Source organism: Tigriopus californicus, chromosome 7, assembly GCF_007210705.1.
Source record: "Tigriopus californicus strain San Diego chromosome 7, Tcal_SD_v2.1, whole genome shotgun sequence".
NCBI classification, from domain to species: Eukaryota; Metazoa; Arthropoda; class Copepoda; order Harpacticoida; family Harpacticidae; genus Tigriopus; species Tigriopus californicus.
Window position 1 is genome coordinate 1,459,627 of NC_081446.1, and position 24,426 is coordinate 1,484,052.

The following is a 24,426-nucleotide window of genomic DNA, read 5'->3' on the forward strand; positions in this document are numbered from 1 at the left end:
TCGTATGTAGGTCACATTGCATCTTCACATACAAATTTATATGTGGTGCTAAACTGAAGTTAGGTGGGGTATTAGGCATACTGGCATAAAGTAACTACATCTTAATGGAAAAGCGGGTACCAAAGACTATCCATCAAAACGATCAAAACACATCCAAACAACAATAAGCCAGAAATTATTGGCTTTCTCGGTCACGCTAGCCTATTGCCATGAATCATCGCCATATTCTCAGTGTTGCCAAGTTTTATACGATAGTGAATATGGCAATTCACTTCCACTGTTTCATCCTTGCAAAACTAATTGATTAAGTAATCATATCCGGAAATACATTCAGTAGCCAATAATCATCTACCCCCAGAACGTAAACGCGAACCTCTTGCTCCATCGTTCTGGAGTTTGTTCGGAATTGGTTCTCTATTGACCTTAGATGTCAAACACAATTCGCGGTCCTGAAAAATATCGCCTCTGAGCTCACAGGCAACAGCTGCCCTCAAGGGTCAACTCAACTGACTGCACTGATTGGGCTTGTGGAGCATTGCTCTAGTCTGAAGAGTTCCCTCTAGTGTTCATCATGTCAGGGGGTCGTTACCACTCCTCCGGGGCCAACAATACGCCCCTGGGCGCCATCCGACCCGCCTTTCCGCCCAGTGTACCCACCGGAGGCTCTTCTCTCCTGAAACCCAATTACTTGTCAGGTAATCTCAGTCTCTAATTGGTGTAGTGTGCCTGCCTGTTTACGGTAAACGTTAATCTCCACAGATTAGTTGGCGGTGCTGCTTTTTTAACCTTAACCTAACCTTATCAAACCTAACGTAATCTAACCCAACCTTACCTAACACGATAAACCTTTCTAACAGTTTGACACAAATTTAAAAATGAGCACCGCCAACTAATCGGTGGAGAATAACGTTTATCGCCTGGTTACTTATTCCTACTCTTTCATGTATGTCAATAGGAGGTGGTTTGGCCCCTGGTCCGCCGCTAGGGGGCGGTGGTGTTGGCGCTAGTGACGCCTCTGACGATGTTAAGAAGAAGCTAGCCTTAGAGACTATCTTGAAGTTCAATGCTGAGCAAGCCAAGAAGCGTGCTGCGCTGGGCGAATCCGTAGAGCCTCCGCCACCACCTGTGGTGGGTGGCATGCCCGGCATGCCGGGCGCGGGCCCCCTAGCCGCCGGCTCTTTTGGTGCGCCCTTTCAGGTGCCCTATATGAATGCACCAGTGGATGATGGGAGTAGCCTAGGAGGTGGTGGACTGAAGCGTGAGCATGATTCGGAAGAGGCTGCTGCGCGGGCTGAGCGCCGGAAGAAGCGTAAATCGCGCTGGGGTGGCGGTGAAGATGAGAAGACATTTATTCCCGGCATGCCAACCATGATGCCTCAAGGCCTAAGCAAGGAGCAGGAGGAGGCCTATCTCTGTAAGTGAAATTTAAGCAATTGTAGAGGGCTGGAGTTCAATACCAATTTTTGGGGTACTGATCCAAGATGTAAGAAGATATATGCGTAAAATTATGATTACATACTGATTATATGCTGTTTCCGGTCCCTCACCCTCTCCTCGGTAGTACTATTCCAATGGATAGTCCTTTGGTACTGAGGGACTGGAGCTGAGAGGACTGGCGTGTTTCTAATTTTGGGGCTTTTGGCCCTGTTTAACCCGTTCTTTTTAGTGCAACTGAAGATTGAGGATACGTCTCGTCGATTGCGGAGCGGTGATTTTGGCATTCCCATCAACCCAGAAGACAGGTTGGGCATTCATTCAAGTTGTGTTTTTCTTGGGAGACCATCCATATTTCAACCATTCATGCCGTCGTCTTTCCATCCATTCCTCCTTCCATCCATCCATCCAGTTTCCACGGAACGATCATATCCAGCATCTTATTCATGATCGTTAACTCAAGTGTTTGACCTCTTTACTCATCTTCTCCATTTATCAATCAACGTAGTATTTCACAGCAGAATCGAAAAGAAATCAGTCCTACCTTGGAACGGTCGATCGAACGAAAGAAATCTAAAACTAATCCTACTCTTTGACCAAAAACCAAGAGAAATTCTTACAATATTTTTCTAAAAACCCTTAAAAGTCAGAGGTGATGAAAGTGTGCAGAAAGTGGGATCTAATGGCGGTGTTTGGCCAGGAACCTGAATTAACTTTCTCGTTTCCAGGGCTAATTTAATCTTGTTACAGCCAATCAACCAATTTTCTTTCCGCTAATCGACAACTTTTTTCTCCTCGACTTAGGGCAACATACAAATATTTCCCTTTTTTTCGCAGGAATTAATCGCAAAATTAATTTGCCCCAATCAAATTGATATTATTATTCGTTATTACCTTCACTTTTCCCTTTAACACTTAAAAATAGCTTTCATTTGACATTTCTGCGACTCATCATAAACCGTGCTTCTGATCTTCCGTTTAGGTCTCCCTCGCCCGAGCCAATCTATTCGTCGGATGGAAAGCGGATGAACACACGAGAATATCGCAAACGGAGAGAGTTGGAAGAGCTGCGACACAATTCGATCACGCGCATGGTAGACATCAATCCTGAGTACAAACCCCCTCCAGACTACAAGTAAGCAATCTATACTGGTCAAAGCTTCTTATCCGAGCTCTGACTGTTATTGACATTCTGCTGCACCTTTTTAGGCCACCGATGGTGAAAGTTAGTGACAAGGTCATGATTCCACAAGATGAACATCCGGACATCAACTTTGTTGGTTTGCTCATTGGACCACGGGGCAACACCTTAAAAGGTAAGCGACTCCGCTACTTTCGTCTACACTATGGGGTAGTATTGGGCGAGTTCGGACTAGAGTGCACTCGATTTTGGATAAATTGGCCGGACTCGAGGCTTTTACCAAGTACTGATCAGTAGTTCCCAGCCGCCCACATTGATTCGAAGGCATTATGAGTTTTTAAAATGCTCAAAATAAGAATTTGGGGATCTTTGCGAGTTAAGCGGGCATTTTTACACGGGTCCCCATCCATATCCAGGTTGATTTGTCCACAAACTCACATTTAATAACTACTGTTACAGGATCCACAATTCTTAGCTACAATTTAATATATTTACTAACACGTAATGAAACTTAATGTAAAGAACAAAATCGTTCAGTAATAGGAAAATTCACACATTTTTAATACAAATTTGGTGAAATCGGATCGCTTTCATAAAATATCAAAGATGTACGAGATACTGGTCTAGCCAATCAGTCTATCGTTAGACGCGGCTTTCTTCTTTGTCGGGCTCCTTCATTGTTTTCCTCTAATATTCGTAGGGAATACGAAGGCCTTGTTGATCCGGTTGCATCTTTCAAGTCAGACTTGGCCAAATTTTTAGATCGCATTCCTGATCAACCCTACATTCAAGGACTAGGTCGGTCTGCCAACTCAAATTCGTTGGTAGACCAAATATGATATAAAGATTGAAAGGTAATAAATAGACGAAAACTAACCTTTCATTTTAATAGTACTGGGGATTACATTCCCTGTAGCGGGTAGGAAAGCCCGTGAACCCCACTATACAGTCCTATAGAACCTGTCGGTACTTCTGTTTTGGCACCTTATTTGCAAATTTTTGTACAAATTCGGGGGATTTGTATACCATTTTGCTGGTCAATTCCTTTAGACATGGTTTTCTTCCTTCAAGAGAGCTGGTCCGGAAAATTATAAATTTCGAGGCATATTATGGAAATAAATAACTCATTTTTTCCGTTTTAGCGATGGAAAAGGATACGGGTGCCAAGATCATCATTCGAGGCAAGGGATCCGTCAAGGAGGGCAAAGTGGGAAGGAAAGATGGACAACCCTTGCCTGGAGAAGACGAACCGCTTCATGCGTATGTGACTGCCAATAATCCTGAGGCGGTGAAGAAAGCCGTGGATAAGATAAAAGAGATCATTAAACAAGGTGTAGAAGTGCCGGAAGGTCATAACGACCTCCGAAGAACTCAGTTACGAGAGCTGGCTCTGCTAAACGGCACCCTAAGAGAAGGCGATGGACCGCGTTGCACCAATTGTGGTGCGTCCGACCACAAATCCTGGCAGTGTCAAGACAAGCCCAACTACACCAACAACATCATCTGTTCCATGTGCGGAGGAGCCGGACACATTGCCAGGGATTGCCAACAGCGACGACATGGAGGTGAAGAGTACGACGAAATGGGCGAAGGTAGTGAAAGTGGCGGTGGCGGAGGAGGAGGAGGAGTAGGAGGAGAAGGCAAGACCAAAATGGATGACGAATACATGTCTCTGATGGCTGAGTTGGGCGAAGGCCCCCCGCCTCCTGCTCCGGCACCTGATCGCCCTTCGTCTAAACCATGGCAGCGAGGATCCGGCAATGTATTTACTCCCAGGCATCAAGCACCCCGTGCCATCATGGGACCTCGAGGAGGAGGGGGTGGGGGTCCACCCCCTCCTCCACCCGGGGAATATGGTCCCCCTTCGCACAGTTCAGGCTGGTCAAGCGGAGGAGGAGGAGGAAAGCCGCCCAATCTCATGCAGCAAAGCGTACCTCCCCCTTGGCATCAAGGTGGTAGCGGAGGCGGTGGTAGCTGGAACCAACCCCCTCCTCCTGGAGCGGGTCCTCCGCCCCCGCCACCACCAGGGACGAGTGGACCACGGATTACAGCCCCACCGCCCTCGGGAGGATGGGGTAGTCAAAGTACTGGAGCTGGTGGGTATGGGATGCCCCCTCCTTACATGGGTGGTCCACCCCCACCCCCGGGAAGTTCAAGTTCGGGCGGTAGTGGATACAGTATGGCCTCGCAATGGGGGAGTGCCCCACCGCCGCCCCCAGGCTCTAGTGCCCCGCCTCCACGACCACCACCTGGGGCCGCTGCTTATTGGCAGAATGCGGGTTGGTCGCAAGGGGCCATGCTTCCGCCTCCAGGCGCCCCACCTCCGCCCCCACCCGGAGCTAATGGAAGTCCCAATGGTCTGAACATTTCCAGATTGATCGCAGCCCCGCCCCCACCTCCACCTAGCTCTTAAACGCACGGCATTCTCTTTTGATCATTGGATCCGAATTTAATTAAATGAAATACAAGGCCAAAAGGATGAGCAGATGTTACAAATGTGTGAATAATCGAAATACATGTAGAGCCTTAAGGTGTCTTGTGACTTGTGTGGATACTTTGTTCACTGCTAATTTCAATGGAATACTTGTTAAACGATGCTTTCAAAGAAAATCAATAGCTAAGCGACATTCGGCATCGATCAAAGAAGCCATATGCGGAATGGTCTGGCTACTTCGATAAATTAATTCAATAGTTTCAAACACAGTTGGTGCTATTATCTGAATATAGACACTGCGGTTGGCCTCTTAGACAACGGAATGTCCTCAAAATGTTGAGAAAGTCGGAGGTGGAGAGCTCGGGTCACTAAACAGGTAAAAATAGCTCTCATCTTTTGACCGATCTATTTCTTGAAAGTGGCAATTCAATCAGTCAAAAAAAGTCAACACTCGTATTTGTGAATGGGGGTGCAATCTGAACCCGCATTCTTGGCAATTCGGCCATTGTCTGGGTCATGGCTGGGTGTTTCGGATCGTGCAAAGGAAACATTCCCTTCCGACCTTTTTGACCAGCTCTCTACCTTTCAAATTTCAAAACCTTCGATGAACTTTGGAGAGCACGTAGTTCTCTCCCCCGTGATGAGATAGTCGATGATAATGTTCCACGATCAGTCTGGCCAATCTGTTTCTTGGGAGCAAGATTGGAGGATGGCGTGAATCATAAAGGTAGCTCAGATCGTCCAATTCTATCCCCAACCCGCAGCATTCCATCACCATCCAAGAACGGTGTTAGCTTTAAGAGAGCAGAACTCTTACCAACTTCTTTTCCATTTGCCAACTCCTTAATCTCCGGGACAAAATCATGTCCTTGGGCCATTCTTGTCAGCATGAACTCGGCCATTTCAAAATCCACAACATCAATGTGTCGATCTTTATTTCGCACTCTGCTTCGTCGAACCCAAAGAGCTAATGGAGCTAGCCTTTGGATCCATCTTTGGAACCATTTCCTTGCTGAGGGCGAGAACCATTCCCACCTGCGAATTGACCTTCACCGAGCATGAGGAAAACTCCCACTTCGGTCGAATTTCATCGGTGATTCTTGGGGTGTCAAGATCTTTGGCCCAGTTTGATTCCTCCTTATAGAGGAAGGTCGGTCCGTTGATCACGGAACGGTTTCACGATATTCCCGTGATTATTTTAAGAGGGGAAAGCCAATCTGAATAAGCAATCTCATCCTCAAGGATCGATGTTACCAAAATGTCGGCCCCCTGACGGCAAATGACGACCAATTCTTCCTTCTCGGCAATCCGAGAAACCCCTTGATGGCCAATGTGAGTGGCCTGAACATTGGTATGTGAAAAACCCTGTTGCGGTCAGATGTCGTTCAAGTCAAACAGTTTACAGAAGCAGTCGCCACCGTCCACCAAGAGCCCTGGGACAACCCGTTTAACCTCCATGAGGAAGGGGCGGAAACCAACGTGGTACGGGAAATCTAACCCAAAAACACAGCCACATTTTCGTGCCCGAGGAGAGCACAGTCACGCATCATCCTTCAACGAGGAGAGGAGTCTCGATTTGGAGCTCGAGGAGAGAAGTCAGTCAGGGCGTCCCAGCTCCCCCAGCTCATCCTGAAAGCGGCTAATGCAAATCACTCAGGACATACCTCTGAGGGTCTTGATAGGCCAATAATGCATGGATGCATTTCATGACCAAATTTGTGTCCCTTGCCATTGACTGAGCAATTGTTGGGAACCTGACCTTTTCGGACGCAATTTTCGGACAAACCATGCTCTTCCAGGTCAAGAAGGTGGCATCATATCATTGTCCTGGGACCAACATTTCTTTGGAATATGGACGGTCGCACACAATTGTCCGGCCACAAGATTGGCAATCTGTCCAATCGAACCCATCCTCTACTCTATAACTAGCAAAATTTCCATTACTGTTCCTGTTCAATAGCGTTTATCTTAATTATTCCTGAAAATTGAGCTGATTGTTGTCAATGCCATCTGTATTGTCACCTGGGTATCGATATGCATATCATTTTAACCCTGTTTTATGCTCTCATTTTATCTACGTATTTACGTTGCTGACGTGACCTGAGGAATAAATATGGGACCAGGATTTCAACCTGTGATCTGTTGATGAATAGTACTGTGATATTCATGGAAAATTGTTGTCCATTTATTCATGCTTGATTTGAACTGAAAAATATGTAAATAAAAGTTACTATTTATTGCCAAAATTGATTTTCGGAAACCTATAGAAAAGTCAACAAAAGTGATCAATCCGATGGCTAACGGTGTGTTTCATATAAAAGTAAAACAGGCCTTCAACTAGAAATCAATATTAGGTAACATCTGAGGGGATTGGTAATAAAAACGACGTTTGGTTTGTGCTTGTATCCCTCATTTTGTCAAATGTTTATTATTCCTATCATCTTTTATTTATCGCGCATGAACGGAATTTTAAATGGATTCAAAGCACAAAAGGTAGTTAATGATGTTAAGACGTTCTTATCTTTGTCTTGTCTTGAGCAATATTGACTCGGTGGTTCCCACATTATAGATGAGTTTGCTCAAATGACGAGACTTTTAGTGTCGTTTTTCTTTGTTAAAATGGCCGAAGAACCAACTTTGATGAACTATAAGTCAAAAAAAGTAGCTGTGATATGTTAATCCACTAATAACCTATCCTAAGATAGTATTTTTGACAACGCAGTAAATATATTTTTTGAGTATCCTTAGTCGCGTTTTCAATTGAAATTTCATAACCATTCATTGAGTACCCGTTTGGACTTCTAAATGTATTTAGAATTAAATTTGACCATAGAGTGTTCCAGTTATGTTGCATTGCAATTGCAAAGAAATGTTCCAAAAACAAAACAAAATGTTTGGCTTTTCTGAAGCATCCAGAAGAAGCTAAAAATAGTTTAGAATATCACTTGAAAGCTACTGAAGATGAATACTTCACACCTATAATGTGATATTTGTCGACCACAAACTCAATAACCCAGGGATCTTGAAGTTTGACAATTTTTTATTTAACTTTTTATAAACATCCTTCTTGATCTATTTTTTGCAAAACATAATATTCAATGCCAATAACCAAGCATTTCCTAAATAGATATTGATGAAACATAAAGAACGTTCCCTTTGCTTCTTTAGCAACTAGAAGTCTTGGAATTCGAGCCAACACTAAATTATAACCATTGTGTTAGTCTATGAATTTAGCCATTGGATATGTTCACAAAAGTTCTAATTGAGGCTAAACAAGATTGAATAGGAGTTTAATAATTTGACAAGTGTTATAAAACATGGAGAGTAGGAATGAAAAACATCATTATGAAAATATTTTAAAAAAATATATTGTTTTAGTCATTCCAATGACTGACAATAGTCACTAGATGCAGCATTGAGGACTTTGACACCATTCAGAAACATCAATTGTAAAGCTAGGCATCCTTGTCCATATTCCAATGATTGGTGCCAGAGAATTGAACTGACATGAAGAAGTTCTAGCTCTCTTAGTTTGGCTATCAGGTGCTTGTACTTTGAAGACTTTCTTACCGCTTATGACATATTATAGTATATGTGGTTTAAACATTCGTCTTCCAGTTTATCAAATAGTATTATTGGTGAAGGCATCATAGATTAGAATACGTTGTAAGATCGATTTTGCGTTTTTGAAAAATAAATCCTAACTTAATTTTTGGCTAAAGTTTTATTTTTTCGCTGTTTCGAAACCGGTTAAATGATAATCTTTGAAAATATTCACATAATTACTTTGAAGTATTTCCAAATATCTAGCCTCTTCTGAAATGATTGCAGATAAAATGCAGTTGTCATTCATGAGCCTTGTGTATAAGATATGCAAAATTGAAATGAGCTGGAACTATTTTTTGGTGCAGAACAATCCGGTAATCAAGGAAGCCAATATAAGGCAAGGTTATTATGGGAAATGCTCAACGACAAAGGAAACTTCCTATACTTCACTTTCTTGAGCCCCATTGTCAACGAATTTGAAAGAATGTCTTGGATGTTGAAGAGTCAAGAGAAGGATTAAAATGAAAATAATCTCGCTTTGTCTTGTGCGAATTTTGGGGCAAAGTTTATGAGCATATTCTTACGAGTATCTCGAGAAAATCCTGGATTTGATCAAAATCATCTGGAGCAAATCAAGATGAGATGCCATTCAGTATTAATCGCGGCATTATTTCAAGTTGAGGCTCGCAAAACAGTGAACAAGAATGTTTTAAAGGGCATTAGTGTCTCGCAACTAAAAACTATTATGTTACAGACTGATTGACCACGATTCTCTGATATCCCGTCTAGCTTTCTATTTCAAGAGAAACTGGAGAAAATTGAAGAGCAATACAAAAGACGGATTTTGGTTCCTTGGGCGGAGGAAGCCATCTTTAATGGAATTATTCCCACAGTAAGTGTTGAGTTTTGGTCAAAACTTTTCTTTTTTGAAGATTCTAGTGGTCACTTTGCTTTTCGTGAAATTGCCGAATATGCTCTCGCAGTTTTTAGCACGCCAATAAGTACAGCTTTTGTTGAGCGGGTGTTCTCCATTGTCAAAAGTATCAAGACAAAATCATGAAACCGCTTAAACAACGAAATGCTGAACGCGATCTTGTATATTAGAACTTCGTCAATATTACTTGGAAAGTGTTGCAAAGATCTGAAAATAAGTGAGGATATATAGAAAACCTTCAGCACCCTAGTTCTGTATGGAAATGATCATGAGGAGACTCAAACAAATGCTAATGAACAAGAGCTTCTCTACTTATTGTCAGAAATATAACACTCAATGTTTGTTGCATTATGTCTACTCTGATGTGATACATTATAATTTCAAAATGAACACTTCTATTTTCAGTGAGAAGGAGAAGACTCAGAAGCATTAACAATACACTAGTAAAAGCCTTTTCTATGCAAGTAAGTTGAAATTGTCCAAGTGTGGCGGAATTTGGCGGAATGGCTTTTTCAAAATCTGGCAACCCTTTTGACTCCTTGGGTTCCCTGGAGACTAAGCGTTTAAGTAATAAGCATTCTAGATAAGAGCGTAAATCTCAAAAGTTGTTGCACTCAAGTCGTCACTAATACCGAGATTGCCGAGATTGGAGCAAAGCAGTTTTACACTTGATGGAAAACTACGCTTGAATCCGGTTTGAGGATTGAAGTGCGACTACTAGCCAGGAGTCACCGGCCTATCGCTTTGGCTTGATGAAGATTATCAAATCATCTGGAACATCAACTGGACGAAACTATGGAACATAGGATTCAAAAAGACGCCCACGATTGGGAGCAGATCACCTCTGATGGCATCAAGGAAATCAGATATGATATCGAGAAGTTTCAGCTAAAAATTGAGGAACAAAAGAATATCTTATGCAGACGGGTTCCCGTTTGCTGGGCCAAGAAGTAACATGATGTTAAAGTAATTCAAAAACACTCCTTGACAACCATGACCAAACTGGATAAGTTGGCCCAAAACATTACCAATAACAACAGCATTCCTGACTAGATCAAAGAGAATGCCTATCCTATCCATTCACAATCTCTTCATCGATTCTATCAACGCCTACGAGCCTATCATGTTGGAACTCGAATCTCTGGTCTCTGCAATGGAACAAAGGACGAAGGACATTGTAACCGCCGTTTACTATCATGGAAAAGCCACAATCACCGCTAAGCTGAAGCAATCCTTTATGGTGGTGAGGGGCATACATACATAACAATGGAAACTATATGGGAAGAAATGGAAATCCAAAATTCAATCCAGCTCCACTTACGAAAGGAGAAGAAATGAATGTGGACCAACAACATCCGTAATCCGTAAATTTTGTGGTCGTGATCATCTTGGACAATATTGAAACCATTTTTTTTTTTTGGTTTGGTTTTTCACGGGTTTTTCTAACCACTACAGGGATTGCAACCCCCAGTACTATTAAAATGAAAGATTTTAATTCGTTTATCCATTATCACCCTTTCAATCTTTTTATGATATTTGGTCCACCAATGAATTTGAGTTGGTCGACCAAGCTGGTCCTTGAATATAGGGGAATGCTACTTAGAAATTTGTCTAAGTCTGATTTGAAAGATGTTACCCGATCAAAAATGCCTACATACACCCTACAAATATTTGAGGGAAGCAGATTAAATAATGAAGGATCCCGAAAAAGAAGAGAAGCAGACTTCATTGTTCGAACTACCCTGTATTCTTGAGGGTTTGAAGGTACTCTCAAAACGCACATTAAGCCTCTACAGCCACTTTCATTCCTGTCTGAATCTTTTTTTTTTACATGTTACGTATGTTATCTCCACAAAAGCATGTTCTTATTATTCTGCAGCTATTTGTACATCTATTTTTGTAACATACAAGAAGAGGAAACGTTTCATGGGAATAATTCAACTTGCCTTAAGTAAGATTTCAAGAAATGTCATTGTCCCTTGCCACCCAGAGTCAGTTGACCTGAAAACATGCGCATGCAGTACAGCTCCTGTTGAACTTAAGCATTCTAGTTACTTGGTTCTCTATGGGTTCTAAATATGCCAGATGTACTTTTTTTGGCATGCAAATATGCCATGTGGCAGCACTGATGCTGACCATAGGATTTCCCGGATTTGATTTCCCCCTCAACCTCAAAGGGCCCCACAGGGCGTTTCATCTTTCTCTTAGAGTTTGCCTAACAGAAAAAAAGCCTTCGGATTCGAACTGACCACCTGAACCACTCTATTTTCAGTTTTTAAGTGGTCATGTTCAATGGAGGCCTTATTCTTACCGTGGATTACGTCCAACTTTTTTTTGGAGATTACACAATTACGAGATTGGAATTAAATTGCTGTTAAGCCTGCTCGCTAGTTTGTCTGAATATCCTCTCTACAATCTATGGCAGCACTCACTGGTAACCCCAGACTTACGTGCTCGGTCAAAATGCTCGGTCGGTATAACGACTTTCAACTTCAATGCCATAACTTTAAAAAAATCTGAATATGCCTCAATCTATGGTCTGGCCTTCCGATTGACAAGGCCTGGGTCTTAATTTCCCCTCTTATTTTCGTCACCCTTGGCAGGCAGCTGTAGATGACAACATGCTCTCACGTGGACGCTCGATTGTTCGTGAGATCCGTGGTCGGTTGTGCTGGGACGGCTATTCAAGTCTTGATAGGCCTCACTCTTCGAGCCGTGTCTCACACGCGCCCATTGACCCGCTCAACGGGCGGTGACTTGAGGCCCAGCCAGTGATCGAGATTGATTGGGCTACATCATGCCGCAAAACGAGCATATCGAGTTGCATCGGAAGCGTCATGGTCGTCGTTTGGATTATGAGGAGAAAACGCGGAAGAAGGCGGCCCGTGAACCCAAGAAACGGGCGGCCACGGCCAGAAAGCTACGCGGATTGAAGGCCAAGATCTACAACAAACGCAGATTCTCCGAAAAGGTATATTCTTTCAGTCAGATCACCATGGATTGGTTCATGAGCCGAGAGAGCATTTTGTATTGAACTGGTAGCCGGAAACCTGAAAGACCCACCAACTGTGTCATGCCACAATTAGAGACTAATTGAGGCCTAGAGTTGAAATTGATCCGCACCTCCACCAAATCAGACCTGACCATGTTGACCTGCTGGTTGGGTTCATTCCTGGCGATAGATGCCATTGAGCCGTCCGCGCCACGCGTCTTTTCGCGTCTTTGAAAAAGCCCTCCAACGAATCGACGGGAGGTGTGCGCATTTTTACTCTTCCTTCCACCCCAATAATGTGACTCGGAGATGAATAATGTTAACTTACTATTTACCAAGCTGAATTGGCTCACGGTGGTTCCTGGCATGAGCCCAGCATGAGCCCAACTGCCATGCTTCAAACATCCGCACGGATGCATGCCAAAGTGCCCTGTCTCTCAAAACCATGTTTTTGGATGCAATCCAAAGTTGACGTGTAATTGTTCTCGACCAAATCGATCCTGACTCTTCCATGTGAGTCTCATATATATCTGCTCTTCTTCGAACCAGGTTCAACTCCGCAAAAAGATCAAAGCCTTCGAGGAAAAGAGCACGGAAACTACCTTGGACCGCCCCGAAGATGGAGCCTTGCCCGCCTATCTGCTGGATCGTCAAGACAAACAGACCGGCAAGGCCATTGCGGCTCAAGTCAAACAGAAGCAAAAGGACAAAGCTGCCAAATACAACGTTCCGTTGCCCAAGGTCCGGATGCAGTCTGAAAATGAAGTCTTTCGCCCGTTGAAGAGCGGCAAACGCGGCAAGAGCTGGAAACGCATGGTGACCAAGGTCACGTACGTGCCGGATGACTTCACGCGTAAGCCTCCCAAATTCGAGCGCTTCATTCGACCCACGGGATTGCGGTTTAAGAAGGCTCACGTGACTCATCCCGAACTCCGCACCACATTTTGTCTGCCTATTATTGGGGTCAAGCGCAACCCATCGTCCACCATGTACACCAGTCTAGGGGTCATCACCAAGGGTACCATCATTGAGGTCAACATCAGTGATTTGGGCATGGTGACGGCGGGCGGCAAGATCGTGTGGGGCAAGTACGCCCAGGTCACCAACAACCCCGAAAATGACGGATGTATTAATGCTATCCTGTTATTGAGTAAATAATTAAAAAAAACGTGCAAAATTCAGACAGGACAATAAAACGAAATAGGATTATGGGAATTTTGGCATCACCTTGATTGATTCTACGTCATCGTTAGCGAGACTAGATTTTGATGATCAGTCTCTACTCGAGAAATGACCGATTGCATTTAAACTTGGCCAGTTTCCTGGACTTCAGTGGAATGATAAACTCTTAACCTACATTTGAACTGAATAACTCGACGATTATAGTTCAGACATTAAGTTGTACCAAAGATATTAGTGGTTAAAGGCCGATTTGTTTGATATGTTTCCTGTCTAAAATTCATGTGAATATGTTGTCTTGGTTGACTCTGCAGCACCTTTCAAATCTGGCTTGAACTAGGGCTCTCTAGTAAAACAAATTTGCTAGGGAGCCCTTGCTTGGACGTAATCTTATATTTACCTTCCAAATCATCATAGCAAAAAAGACTGGTTTGTTCAATCCGTTGAACTCAATTTCGTTGGTGGTTTAAATGTCACAAAAAGTTGATGAGGAAACAACCGTCAAAAAGAGAACAAATAATCATTTCAATAGTACCGGGTATAAAAGCCCCTCAAGTGGTTAGAAAATCACCGAAAAATACTTATTCCCTTTTGTTAAAAGAGCAAATCACAAATCACCGATTGAATTATGTTTGAACATATCTTCGAGATTATCTGTCACAACAGGACAAAACGAATTTCAGCCGGGAATTTCATTCCTAGTAGCGATAAGCAAGTCCATTTATTTCCAACTTTTTCAAGCATATTTTGACATTTTTGTCCCAACAGTTTTCAGATCAGCCAGCAAGAGTATTTTTTGCTTTTCAGGGCTTCAGCTCCACTATTGGTACCCACCATCTCATGTAGCATTGGATGTATATCCATTACATGTTAATCAAAATTGATGTTCCATGACGCAGATATTGCAAATGAGCATTTATATTTAAAAAAAAAACGGATCACAATTTCTGTTCGTTTTGCCAAAGTAACGAATTCCTTAATCAAGCACTCCTCGTTTAAAATGAAATGGTGTCACTTGTTGGTTCCTTTTTCTATTTTCTAAAACTTCAAAACCGCTCAATATTTCTGAACAATTATCTTATAATGGCCCATGGATTTCTAGAAGACCTCTCTTTCTTTAGATGTCCGTGAATGGACATACATTTGCAAATGTTACACATGAAGCAGATCAAGAGTCTCAACTAACCCAAAGGAGTTTATACCAAAAGTAAAATCAAATAATATTAATTTTGCCTACAAGCCATTTTATCCCGGCTTGAGTGAGGTCAAGCAAACTTTTGGAGGTAGTTTAAGTACTTTGTCAATTTGGACACCTATCAAAATAAAAAAGGCTCTCAAATTTCTAAAGCCTTTGTCATTGGTGGTTTCACCTGTGCTGAGGGTTAATGATGCCCATCCCCAGAGTTTGAACGGCTACCAAAAAATAGCGGCTTACAGTTTCCATTACTTTTTAAAAAAAGTAACGTGTTATCGTTAACGATACCGCTGAAATTTTTCAGCGGAAAAAGGGCCCATAACTCCAAATAGTATGTTTTATACGATTTTTAACGGTTGTAAATAAGGCATGAAACAAATGACAAATATAGAGGTTCCAAGGACGTAGGGGTTCAAGGATTAAGGGTTGTTTGATTTAATTCTTTCTCCACTAATATTAAACATTCTGAGGGCTAGCATGGCTTGTGTAACGCCGTTACAAGTAACGGCGATACTTGTTACACGTTTTTTTACCTTTTGAGTAAAGCTACCAGTGACGCAGAATTTTTTCTGCGCTGCTTTCTTCTTTTTAGAATGAGGGAAAGAAAATATGTGTAGAGGTATCCTCCCACATTTTTGAAAGCTTCATCTCAAAATCAATGACTATTTGCTACTGATGGGGTCAAATTAATAATCACGGGAGGTTGTGACTAACGCCATCAATTTACATCTCCCGTGACATACGATGAGGGCTCGGAATACAACTTCTTTTTGTGAGCAAAGCAATCACTAAAAACGTTTTTGAAAGCACGAAATGAATTTTTCTTTCACATACACAAAAAATTCTAACACTCAAAGATGTAAGGCTGTTAAAAAGCAAAAAAAGACACGCAAAAAGACAGCCTGAAACTAATTTTGCAAAAGTTTGAGGTAATTACCAAAGGTTTCAATAAATTTCATTATTTCAAAATCTTTGAAATCAAAGCACTTAAAATTGTCTCCCAAATTGGACCCCCAAATTATCACCCTAAACCATGCAGGTTTCTGGATCAAATTTAGTTACTCTGGGCGCTTTATTTCAGCTATCTCAGGGCGAAGAGACCTGGGCTAAGATGCAAATAGTTTTTTTTTAATATTTCCTCTTTTGTGTGTAAAGTCTTGAGGTTCTATTTGAATTTGTAAGAAAGGCTTGAGCTTTTGCCAAAAAGGCAAGTGGAAATATTGTGAGAATTAGAGAACTATTATATCCTTAAAACTTACAAAACTTACAAAACATGCAAAATTGCCTTTCATTTTACTTAAGTGCCAAAAGCTACACTATCCTATCATGTTCCTAAAATATTTGAACGATACCTGTGACAGTTTAATTTCCAAAATTGTTACCTTTTGCAATAATTAATTTCTACGTACTGGCGATGTTTTTATTCAATCAATTAGAATTTTGTCAAAATTCAAGATTAAGCTTGATTAAAGTTGTGATTGACAAGTATGGCATCACAATTGTGAAATATTGACATTAAGTAAGTTTTAAGTTATATTGCAAACTATATTCGTGTTTTCTACCTGCTTCAGAAAAGTGAAATATATCCTTTTATACTTTAGGCGTAGTAAACGGATATTACATTTCTTGGCATTTGCTTTAAGATATAACCGGAGACATTTGTTGTCAAATTTGATGAAAATGCAATGTTTGAAAACGAGTTATCTAATAGTTTGCTCCACGGATGTGAATAGAATTCTAGTTGGAAACGCAACTAAGGTTACTCCCAACATCTATTGACTACGTTTTTTAAAAATTTGTAGGTTTTAAGTGGATTAATATTCTAATCTGAGCTAGAATCCAAGATGATTTTTTTTAAAGTTGTTCCTTTTGTTTCAATAACAACGAAAATCATTATTAGAGGTCTTGGCATTTGCAAAAGAACTTCATCAGTATTGTGAGTAACACCGTGCTAGAGGCTAGTTTTTGGCGACCAAATATCGTCCTCTGGTTCCAGGAATGTTCTCCTGGTTTTTGCCCAAAACTTTGTCATTGGGAGCATTGGCAACTACTTCTATCAAAGGATCTTCTCATCCGACCAGATCACATGTTCAACAAAGCATCTTTGCTATTTGGTAATTTTGAGGTTGCACTGACTCTTCGCGAGTCTTCCAGATCCTGTTCCCCGATTGATGAAGTTCGATTAGTACTTCTTTTACGTACTTTTTTGCATCCATGTTTTGGGATTGATTTTGATCACACAGAATTACACTTGTACCAAAGGTGTTAAACAGATCTTCAATCAATCCAAAACCAGTAATATTGAATGGTGCATGCTTCAAACACAATTCCGTTCCAAAACAATGAGTTTTTATGGCTCCCAGATCCAAACCAAACACGATTTTTGTAAATGTTTGTACGTACCTTAAGGTTTAGTTCTATGGCATAAGTTACTCTTTAGGAATCATTATCTGCAATCACATTAACAACACATTCAGAATATGTATTTTTCAACAGAAAATGAAGAAAGTGGCTCAACAAGTGGGTTAAACGCGTCAAAGTACGTTTAAGGGTGACTGAAGGGTAGCTAAAGCTATGTATAGCTCGTAGAACCACAGTCTTTACGTAAATGTGTTTGGTTTGGATCTGGGACCCAGGTAAACTCAGTGTTTTGGAACGGAATTGAAGGTTCAAAACTTACCGTTATGGCAAATTAGTGGACCTTCAGGTCATAATGTGCAATGAGTGTCCTGATTTGATATGTATCAATGAAACACGGCTAAATAATGAGATACTGAGCGCAGAAATTGCTCAATATGGGTGCAAAGTTGCCGCCCGGAAAGATCGAACAGGCACAATAATAGAGGTAGGGCTGGTGGAGTAATAATCATCCCACGAAATGTGTCGTTCATGGAAATCTGCACTACTGTACCGGAGGTCTGTGACGTATGTGAGCATGATGTGAGTCATCATCGATCTTTATTGTTGTTACCTTTCCCAAATGCCGGGGATCAAGGAAGAATAGTTATTTATACAATAGCGGGGGCCTTCTTTGCGTTGAGTTTATAAAAGTGAGGCTTGAAGAAAGTCGACAAGGTCGTTGAACGCCTTGAATACACAGTTTTCTTTTACAAGAACCGGCTTTCAAGGTATGATTTTCCCTCGAAATCACTTGAAGCCCAATTTGACATAAGAGAAAGTCTACTTTCTCCACAAGTGGCTGGAAACTTAAATTCCGGCCCCTGGTGAACATAGTGCTATGAAATTAGTTTTCAAGGTGGTTTTATTTTCTGGTTAAGTGTTTGCTCAAATGCCAAGACATCAAGATATGTTTTTCTTTGTCAAAGAGACAAAAGGAACAGCTTTAGTAAAACACGCATGTTTAAAAGTAGCTCACATAAGTGTGTTAAATCACTAAAGGCATATTTAAATGCATCAGTCTCAAAAACGTAGTCAATCAGTATTAAAAGTAATCTTAGTTATGTATTGACGTAAAATTTCACAAACTTCTATTTAGCAGATGCTTAGTTATTACAAGTTGAAAGTTGTGTTTTGCACCTTAAAAGATTGAAAAATGGCCTAATTATGCTTCCAGTTATTCCCAAGGCATATTATGTCTTTTCCGACAAAAGGACAGGAATAACATTTTTCCATTTTCTCTAAAAGTAGCAAAAAAGTCACTCAAAACTTACAAAAGATGTAAACTTGCCTTTAATTTTACTGCAGTGCCAAAGGTACACTATCCTATCAAATTCCAAAAGTATTTGAAAGATACATTTGACGGTTTAATTGTCACTTTTAACAATAATTAAATTCTACGCCCTAGCAATGTTTTTATTCAACGTTGATATAATTTTATCAAAATTGAGAATTAAGCTTGATTAAAGTTGCAATTGACAAGTATGGCATCAAAATTATGAAATATTGACATGAAGTCAGTTTTAAGTTATATTGCAAGCTATTTTTGGGTTTTTCTACCAGCTTTAGAAAAGTGAAATATTTCCATTTATATCCAACATCTATTGAGACAACGAGATGCTAATTCGAGTTACTGCGTTAGCTCCAATCCCTTATAAATACCATTGTATGTGAAATACAAAACCAGTACGATGTGAACAACTCTACTCACTGCACCTTGAGTGGCCTTGCGGCCCTCATTGTGTTACACTACGTTGGAAGAAGCAAAATTGCAGTGCGAAGAGAGCCTCTCCAACCATCAAAATTTGAGATAGGTTTACGCCTACATTAGGAACACCAGCGCATCAACCGACCGCGTTGGGCCGTTGGTGGATTCTATGGGGTTGGCTCAAGAGGATGCCTCCATCATGGCCGAACTACTGAACCAACAGTTCGCAAGTCAAAATTCTCATGGTGGTGAAACACTCAAAGAAGAATTATCCCTTTTTCCGATGATGGCGTTGTTCTAAACTATCATAGCTTTACACCATCTCAGGTTAAATCCAAGCTAAAAAGGGAAATTAAATTAAGGAGATTCTGGCCCAGTTGGCGTTTTGACTGCCCTCCTCAAGGGGCTAGGTTTGCCGATAGCTAGACTTGGGAAGCCCAGGCCTTATCATGTCAGAAGAAAGAATTCAGAGACATATTTTTTTTTTTGGGGGGGGGGTTGATTTTTCACGGGCTTTTCTAACCGCTACAGGGAATATAATCCGCAGAACTATCTAAACATTTGTCCAAGTCTGATTTGAAAGATGCAACCGGATCAACAAGGCCTACGTATTCCCTACGAATATTTGAGGGCAGCAAATTAAACAATGTCGGAGCCCGAGAAAGAACAGATGTGGACTTCATTGTTCGAACTAGCCTAGATTCTCGAGGACTTGAAGGTGCTCTCAAAACGCACATTAAGCCTCTACGGTCACTAGAATTGACCCTAAATCCTGGGTTGGGACAAAGTTCATGGATGCTTTTGAAGACGTACGTACAGCATCAGATACCTTTCGTACCTTCTCTGAACACTGTACAGTCCAAACTTTTTTCGTCACTCCTAATACGAGAGTTCTCTCATTCTTGTGATGTTCCTGGTGAAACATCTTTGGAATTGTTCGAGCTTTTGCAAACCTGCTGAACTCATTAGAGCCCAAATGGGTGAAGCATAATCAAGATGTGGTTGAACAATCGACTTGTACAGAGTTAGCATCGTGATGCCGTCTTGAGACTCAAACGTGCGATATATTCAACCACACATTTGAAAAGCTTTACCCACCTTCAACTGGATATGCTCATCAAACTTTCCATTATTTTGGAGGACTACACATAAATCTTTCATAGATGAGACCTGCTCAATATCTTTACCTCCATTATCTACGAGTGGAGTATTCAAAGGAATTGACCCGAAGGTCATTGAGCGGAATTTCATTCCGTTCAGGGCCATATTGCTCTTAGTAACCCAAGAATAGATTCTATCTAGGTCCTTTGCAAGTCTAGTGCAATCTTGGCCATTCCTACCAGAAACTAACTTTGTATCGTCAACATAAGAAGAGAGACTGGCAGTAATACTAAAGCTTTTGAAACGGGGCAACGAATGTTATAAAAAGAAGGGGCCCTAAGATCGAACCTTGGGGAACACCTGACTTGACATCATGTATGTCACCAAGGGATCCTTCGACCTTAACAATTTGCTTCATATCATGAATGAAGCTTCTGGTGTTCCGTCCACCAGCCAGGGGTGAAAGGTCCTGACTTTTTGAATTCCCGTGGTGAACGGAAGCATGGAACTAGGTGAAAATACCTTGATAGCTCTCAAAGATGGAGAGCACCTAGTACAAGGACTTCAATTTCTTAGACCTATCTTAAGGCCTCCGGTTATAACCTTAATCAGGGCATACGAGCAATAGTTCGAGCTTCCTTTATCAGGGCCTCAAACAATCATCAATCAATTGACTAAGGATACAAATCGCTAGCTACCTCTAATCCCCACGGTCCCAGATCAATCTCGGTTGTCTGGCATACACAGGGGCCAATCTTCAAGGCTAACTATCCATTGTTACAATGGACAGATCAAGCCCTCGGATATGACAAATCAAGACCTCTACTTCTCGATTCGACATTTGTACATGACTAATGCGCAAATCATTCCTAACATATAGGCATACGCCCCCACGTGGGAATATGGGATTATTAGGGCGTATCCTATCACAACGAACTAAGTTGAAACCAACTATGGTTGGTTCTTCATCTAAGACCCCTGGCCGAAGCCAGGTTTCTGTTATAGAGATGAATGCAATCTCTCTCTCAACGGCTAGTTCTTCTAAGATCTTGTCTTTTGTGCTGTATTTTTTAGGAATCAGACAATGCACGTTCAAATGTAGCCCCTTTACGGGCCTCTCTTTTGACGGACCAAGTTCACAAGATCTTGGACCATCCTCTCCAACCGTAAAAAATCCCTCTTATCAACAAAGCTACGTTCTATTGGAGGCAAAGCATAAGCTAAACGGGAAGGTTGGGTTTGAGGAATGGGTTGGGCAGCTACATTAGAATAGGAACGAATTTTGGGAATAGGGGTGGGGCAAGGAATACTAGGGAGGAGAGTGTTTATAGGAATAGGGGTGGATTGGGTATTTGAAGGTAGAGGAGGGAATTGGGAGAGAGGGTGTGGGGTAGGAGGAGAGGGAGGGAGGAAGATAAATTGATTAAGGAAGGGTGGTGGTGTGGGATTAGGTTTAGGAATAGGGTCAGCTCTAAAACTACAAAACTGAGCTATCCTATTTTTCGCCTTTCTTTGCGTCCCTTCTACGTGGACGGAGGTACACCGTACATAAAAGCACGTCTTAAGTCTCATGGACTGACGGCACATGTACGGGTGAAAAAAAAGGACAATCTACCTTTGAACATTCCTTTTCCCTATTGTACTTCTCAAGGCCGAACTTGAGAAGTTTTTGACACCATTTAGGGTGGTCAAACTGACAGCCTTTTCCTTCTTCAGGACAAGGCTGCTTCCGGTAAACAGGACAGAGGGTCTTCTCCAAAACTATCTTATTTTGCTCTATTTCAAGAGAAGATACTACTTCAACCTCTACATTGGTCAAATCAGTCGACTTATCAACTACTGGGTGTTCTTCAAGCACCACCCTGGTTTCATTGACCCAAGCAACTATAGCCTCTACAATAAAGGGCATATTGACTACAGAAGGATCCTTCCATGCTAAGACCAAGTTCAAACATTGCCTAGCCTCTTTGCTGACTTTGCCAAAAATAGCTTCCATCATGAATGCAGTGGAACTATTAATGAGGAGCAAAATCAAGAGACTAAAAAATATACAAAAATAAAAGGCTATGCAATCTTCTTCTGAGATACATGAGATATGGTAAACATGCTGCTGTCAGTTTTTGTTGGGCCATTTGCGAGTAATTGATCATGAAGGTCACTAGGATTTGCCCAAAAGGGTGAGGGGCAGGACCTTCTGAGCAGATTGAAGAAACATAGGCCTGTCAAAACGACCTGAGGAAGGCCTAGACGCACACCCATATATGCTCTAAATGAGTGATTCCGACGCACTTACGGCTTCTGGTTACTTGAGCACTTTGTAATCCAGAGGGTGATGAGTACATCTAGGCCCACCGTAGTAGCCTCTGAGAGTAACTGGGATAAGGCAGCACCGTCAAAAGCACCAGAGAAGTCAACCATTAGTACAGCAAAGCACTCACTCCTGAGCTTGGTCCCCGACAGAATGACTGTGGCTGAGATCATGGAAGTGGCTACCAATTGTCCTAGGCAGTAACCATAGTGCTCTTAAAGAAAACATTAGGGAGAAAATCCCCAAACATGCCCTGATGCAAACTGGTTGTCTTCACAACAAGAAGGAGAAATGTCACATGAAAAACTAATAAAGACCAGACAAGTGTGATGTCGAAGCTGTTATTTAGAGGCTGCGTTCCTCAATCAGGGATGTGGTCTTTTCGGAAGAGCACTATGGCTACTGCCTAGGACAATTGGTAGCCACTTCCATAATCAAAGCCACAGTCCTTTGCCGTACTAATGGTTGATTTCTCTGGTGCTGTCAAAAGTGAACTAGAGGGGTTTTGACACCTAAATTGGGACATTGAGTCAGAAAAAGAAAAGGGGGCATCACCACAATTTGCTTAAACCATTAAAAAGTTTTTTGCTCTTAATAATGTGACTTGAACTTTGGGTTTCAGTCCCATAATATATGCTGACATCTTCTTCGTTGATTTACTGGACTCTGTCCCCCAAAAGATTCAAAATATTCAGTTTAGGCAATAATTGGATAAAATATGCAAAATATGTGATTGCAATTTTCCCCCATCTGTATTAATAAGCTTAGTCGCAACCTCCTGTTATTGTCACTGCATTTGATATGGAACTTTAAAATAATCGGAGAGGAAACCTTCATACATTTAAAAAAACGTTTTAAAAGAGAAAATAACGGTAATGAGAGGGCGAAAAAAATCGTTCCCTTACCCATACCGTTACTGTTGTCGAAAATTGACTCGTTACCGGTAGAGTTACTCAAGCCCTGCCTATCATAGACTGCTCATCAGACGTTTTCCAATGAGTTTGTTCAGGTGGCATTGCGGTCCTTTTTCTGCATACTTGAATCAAATCCAAAAACAGAGGTGCAAATTCTGTTTATTTGAAAGGTAAACTGATCAAGTTGGTCGTTCTTAGATGGTTCTATAGTCACTTTTTTAATGACATGCCGCATTGGATATTTGATGTTACTCTGTTTCTACTTCGTTTTTCGAATTGATGTTTCTCATTCATGTATCCTTCCATTTGTACCGCATATCCTCATCGTCTTGATAAGCAGAAGAAACGACTCCAAGGTGACAGGAGTTATCAATTGTATTTCATTCATAATTTTCAAAGATTGGTTTTCTTTTTCTAATTGGGCGTAACCAGTTCTGTTTTCATTTTGGAGCCAACAGTTTGCTTCACAAGGAAGTTAGAAGTTCGGCAAGAACAAGCCTTCGCAATCCTTATCAAAGGTGAACCCTGGTTCAAAATCCGTGATCTGACTTGTCCAAACCGCCTTCAATTGCTCTTCATCTTTTAAGATGGACATTTTAATCTCAGGTCCCAAGCATTGCAAGTAGTTCTTCGTGCAAGTGTTCCGCCACCTATCTTGGACCGTGCACATGATGCGAGTGAAAAAGGATCTAGAATCAAGCAAATACAAGTGACGACGTTAGTATACATAAGATGTTCCATCTTTTTTTACCATTTTAAATAATGGACACAAAGTGTAGTCAGTCTAATTCAATGAGTCATTACCAGGGCTTGGGAAAAAATTGGGTCAAATAATCACAAACAATTTTTTAAGCAATTCACGGATTTTTTATAATCATAATGTGATACTTTTTCATGGCAAAACAATTTTTCAGAATACAAGGATAAGTCTTTTTAAATGGGACAAAAAGGGCACATAAATAGGCTGTTGAATATGTTTTGAGTATAATTTTGAACGAAGAACATTTTTTTTCAGCAATTGTTGATTTGCTGTAACTCACGCTAGGTTCTCCTTGGTTTTACTCAAGGCGACCAGACTTGGAATACAAAAAATCTCCGATATCTATGTGGCTTGCTCTTGCCACTCCCTCCCCCCACTCCCCA

General features: G+C 41.4%; 3 protein-coding genes across 3 annotated transcripts in view; 2 read left to right on the top strand and 1 right to left on the bottom strand.

Annotated features, from left to right (window-relative positions):
- The first annotated feature begins 493 nt into the window (after positions 1-493).
- Positions 494-5,109, top strand: LOC131882897 (splicing factor 1-like). Its single transcript, XM_059230182.1, has 6 exons — positions 494-695; positions 956-1,414; positions 1,667-1,742; positions 2,417-2,569; positions 2,644-2,750; positions 3,718-5,109. Exons 1-6 carry the CDS (start codon positions 572-574, stop codon positions 4,986-4,988), a joined length of 2,190 nt encoding a protein of 729 aa, XP_059086165.1. The 5' UTR covers positions 494-571; the 3' UTR covers positions 4,989-5,109.
- Positions 5,110-12,097: 6,988 nt separating this feature from the next.
- On the top strand, positions 12,098-13,697 carry LOC131883774 (ribosome biogenesis protein NSA2 homolog). The gene is made up of 2 exons (XM_059231331.1): positions 12,098-12,460; positions 13,031-13,697. Exons 1-2 carry the CDS (start codon positions 12,287-12,289, stop codon positions 13,637-13,639), a joined length of 783 nt encoding a protein of 260 aa, XP_059087314.1. The 5' UTR covers positions 12,098-12,286; the 3' UTR covers positions 13,640-13,697.
- Positions 13,698-23,640: 9,943 nt separating this feature from the next.
- The window catches only part of LOC131883850 (uncharacterized), a 5,304-nt gene continuing 4,518 nt past the window's right edge, over positions 23,641-24,426 (bottom strand). The window contains exon 3 of the mRNA XM_059231444.1: positions 23,641-23,972. Within this exon, the coding sequence (XP_059087427.1) occupies positions 23,759-23,972 (214 nt within the window). The 3' untranslated portion in view covers positions 23,641-23,758. The remainder of the gene's footprint in view (positions 23,973-24,426) is intronic.

Excerpts from the sequence above, each read along its gene's own strand:
- LOC131882897 (XM_059230182.1), top strand. The coding sequence starts at position 572 with ATGTCAGGGGGTCGTTACCACTCCTCCGGGGCCAACAATACGCCCCTG. Across the intron at positions 1,743-2,416 it reads CCCATCAACCCAGAAGACAG|GTCTCCCTCGCCCGAGCCAA; the intron begins GTTGGGCATTCA and ends TCTTCCGTTTAG. Across the intron at positions 2,570-2,643 it reads AAACCCCCTCCAGACTACAA|GCCACCGATGGTGAAAGTTA; the intron begins GTAAGCAATCTA and ends GCACCTTTTTAG.
- LOC131883774 (XM_059231331.1), top strand. The coding sequence starts at position 12,287 with ATGCCGCAAAACGAGCATATCGAGTTGCATCGGAAGCGTCATGGTCGT. Across the intron at positions 12,461-13,030 it reads AACGCAGATTCTCCGAAAAG|GTTCAACTCCGCAAAAAGAT; the intron begins GTATATTCTTTC and ends TCTTCGAACCAG.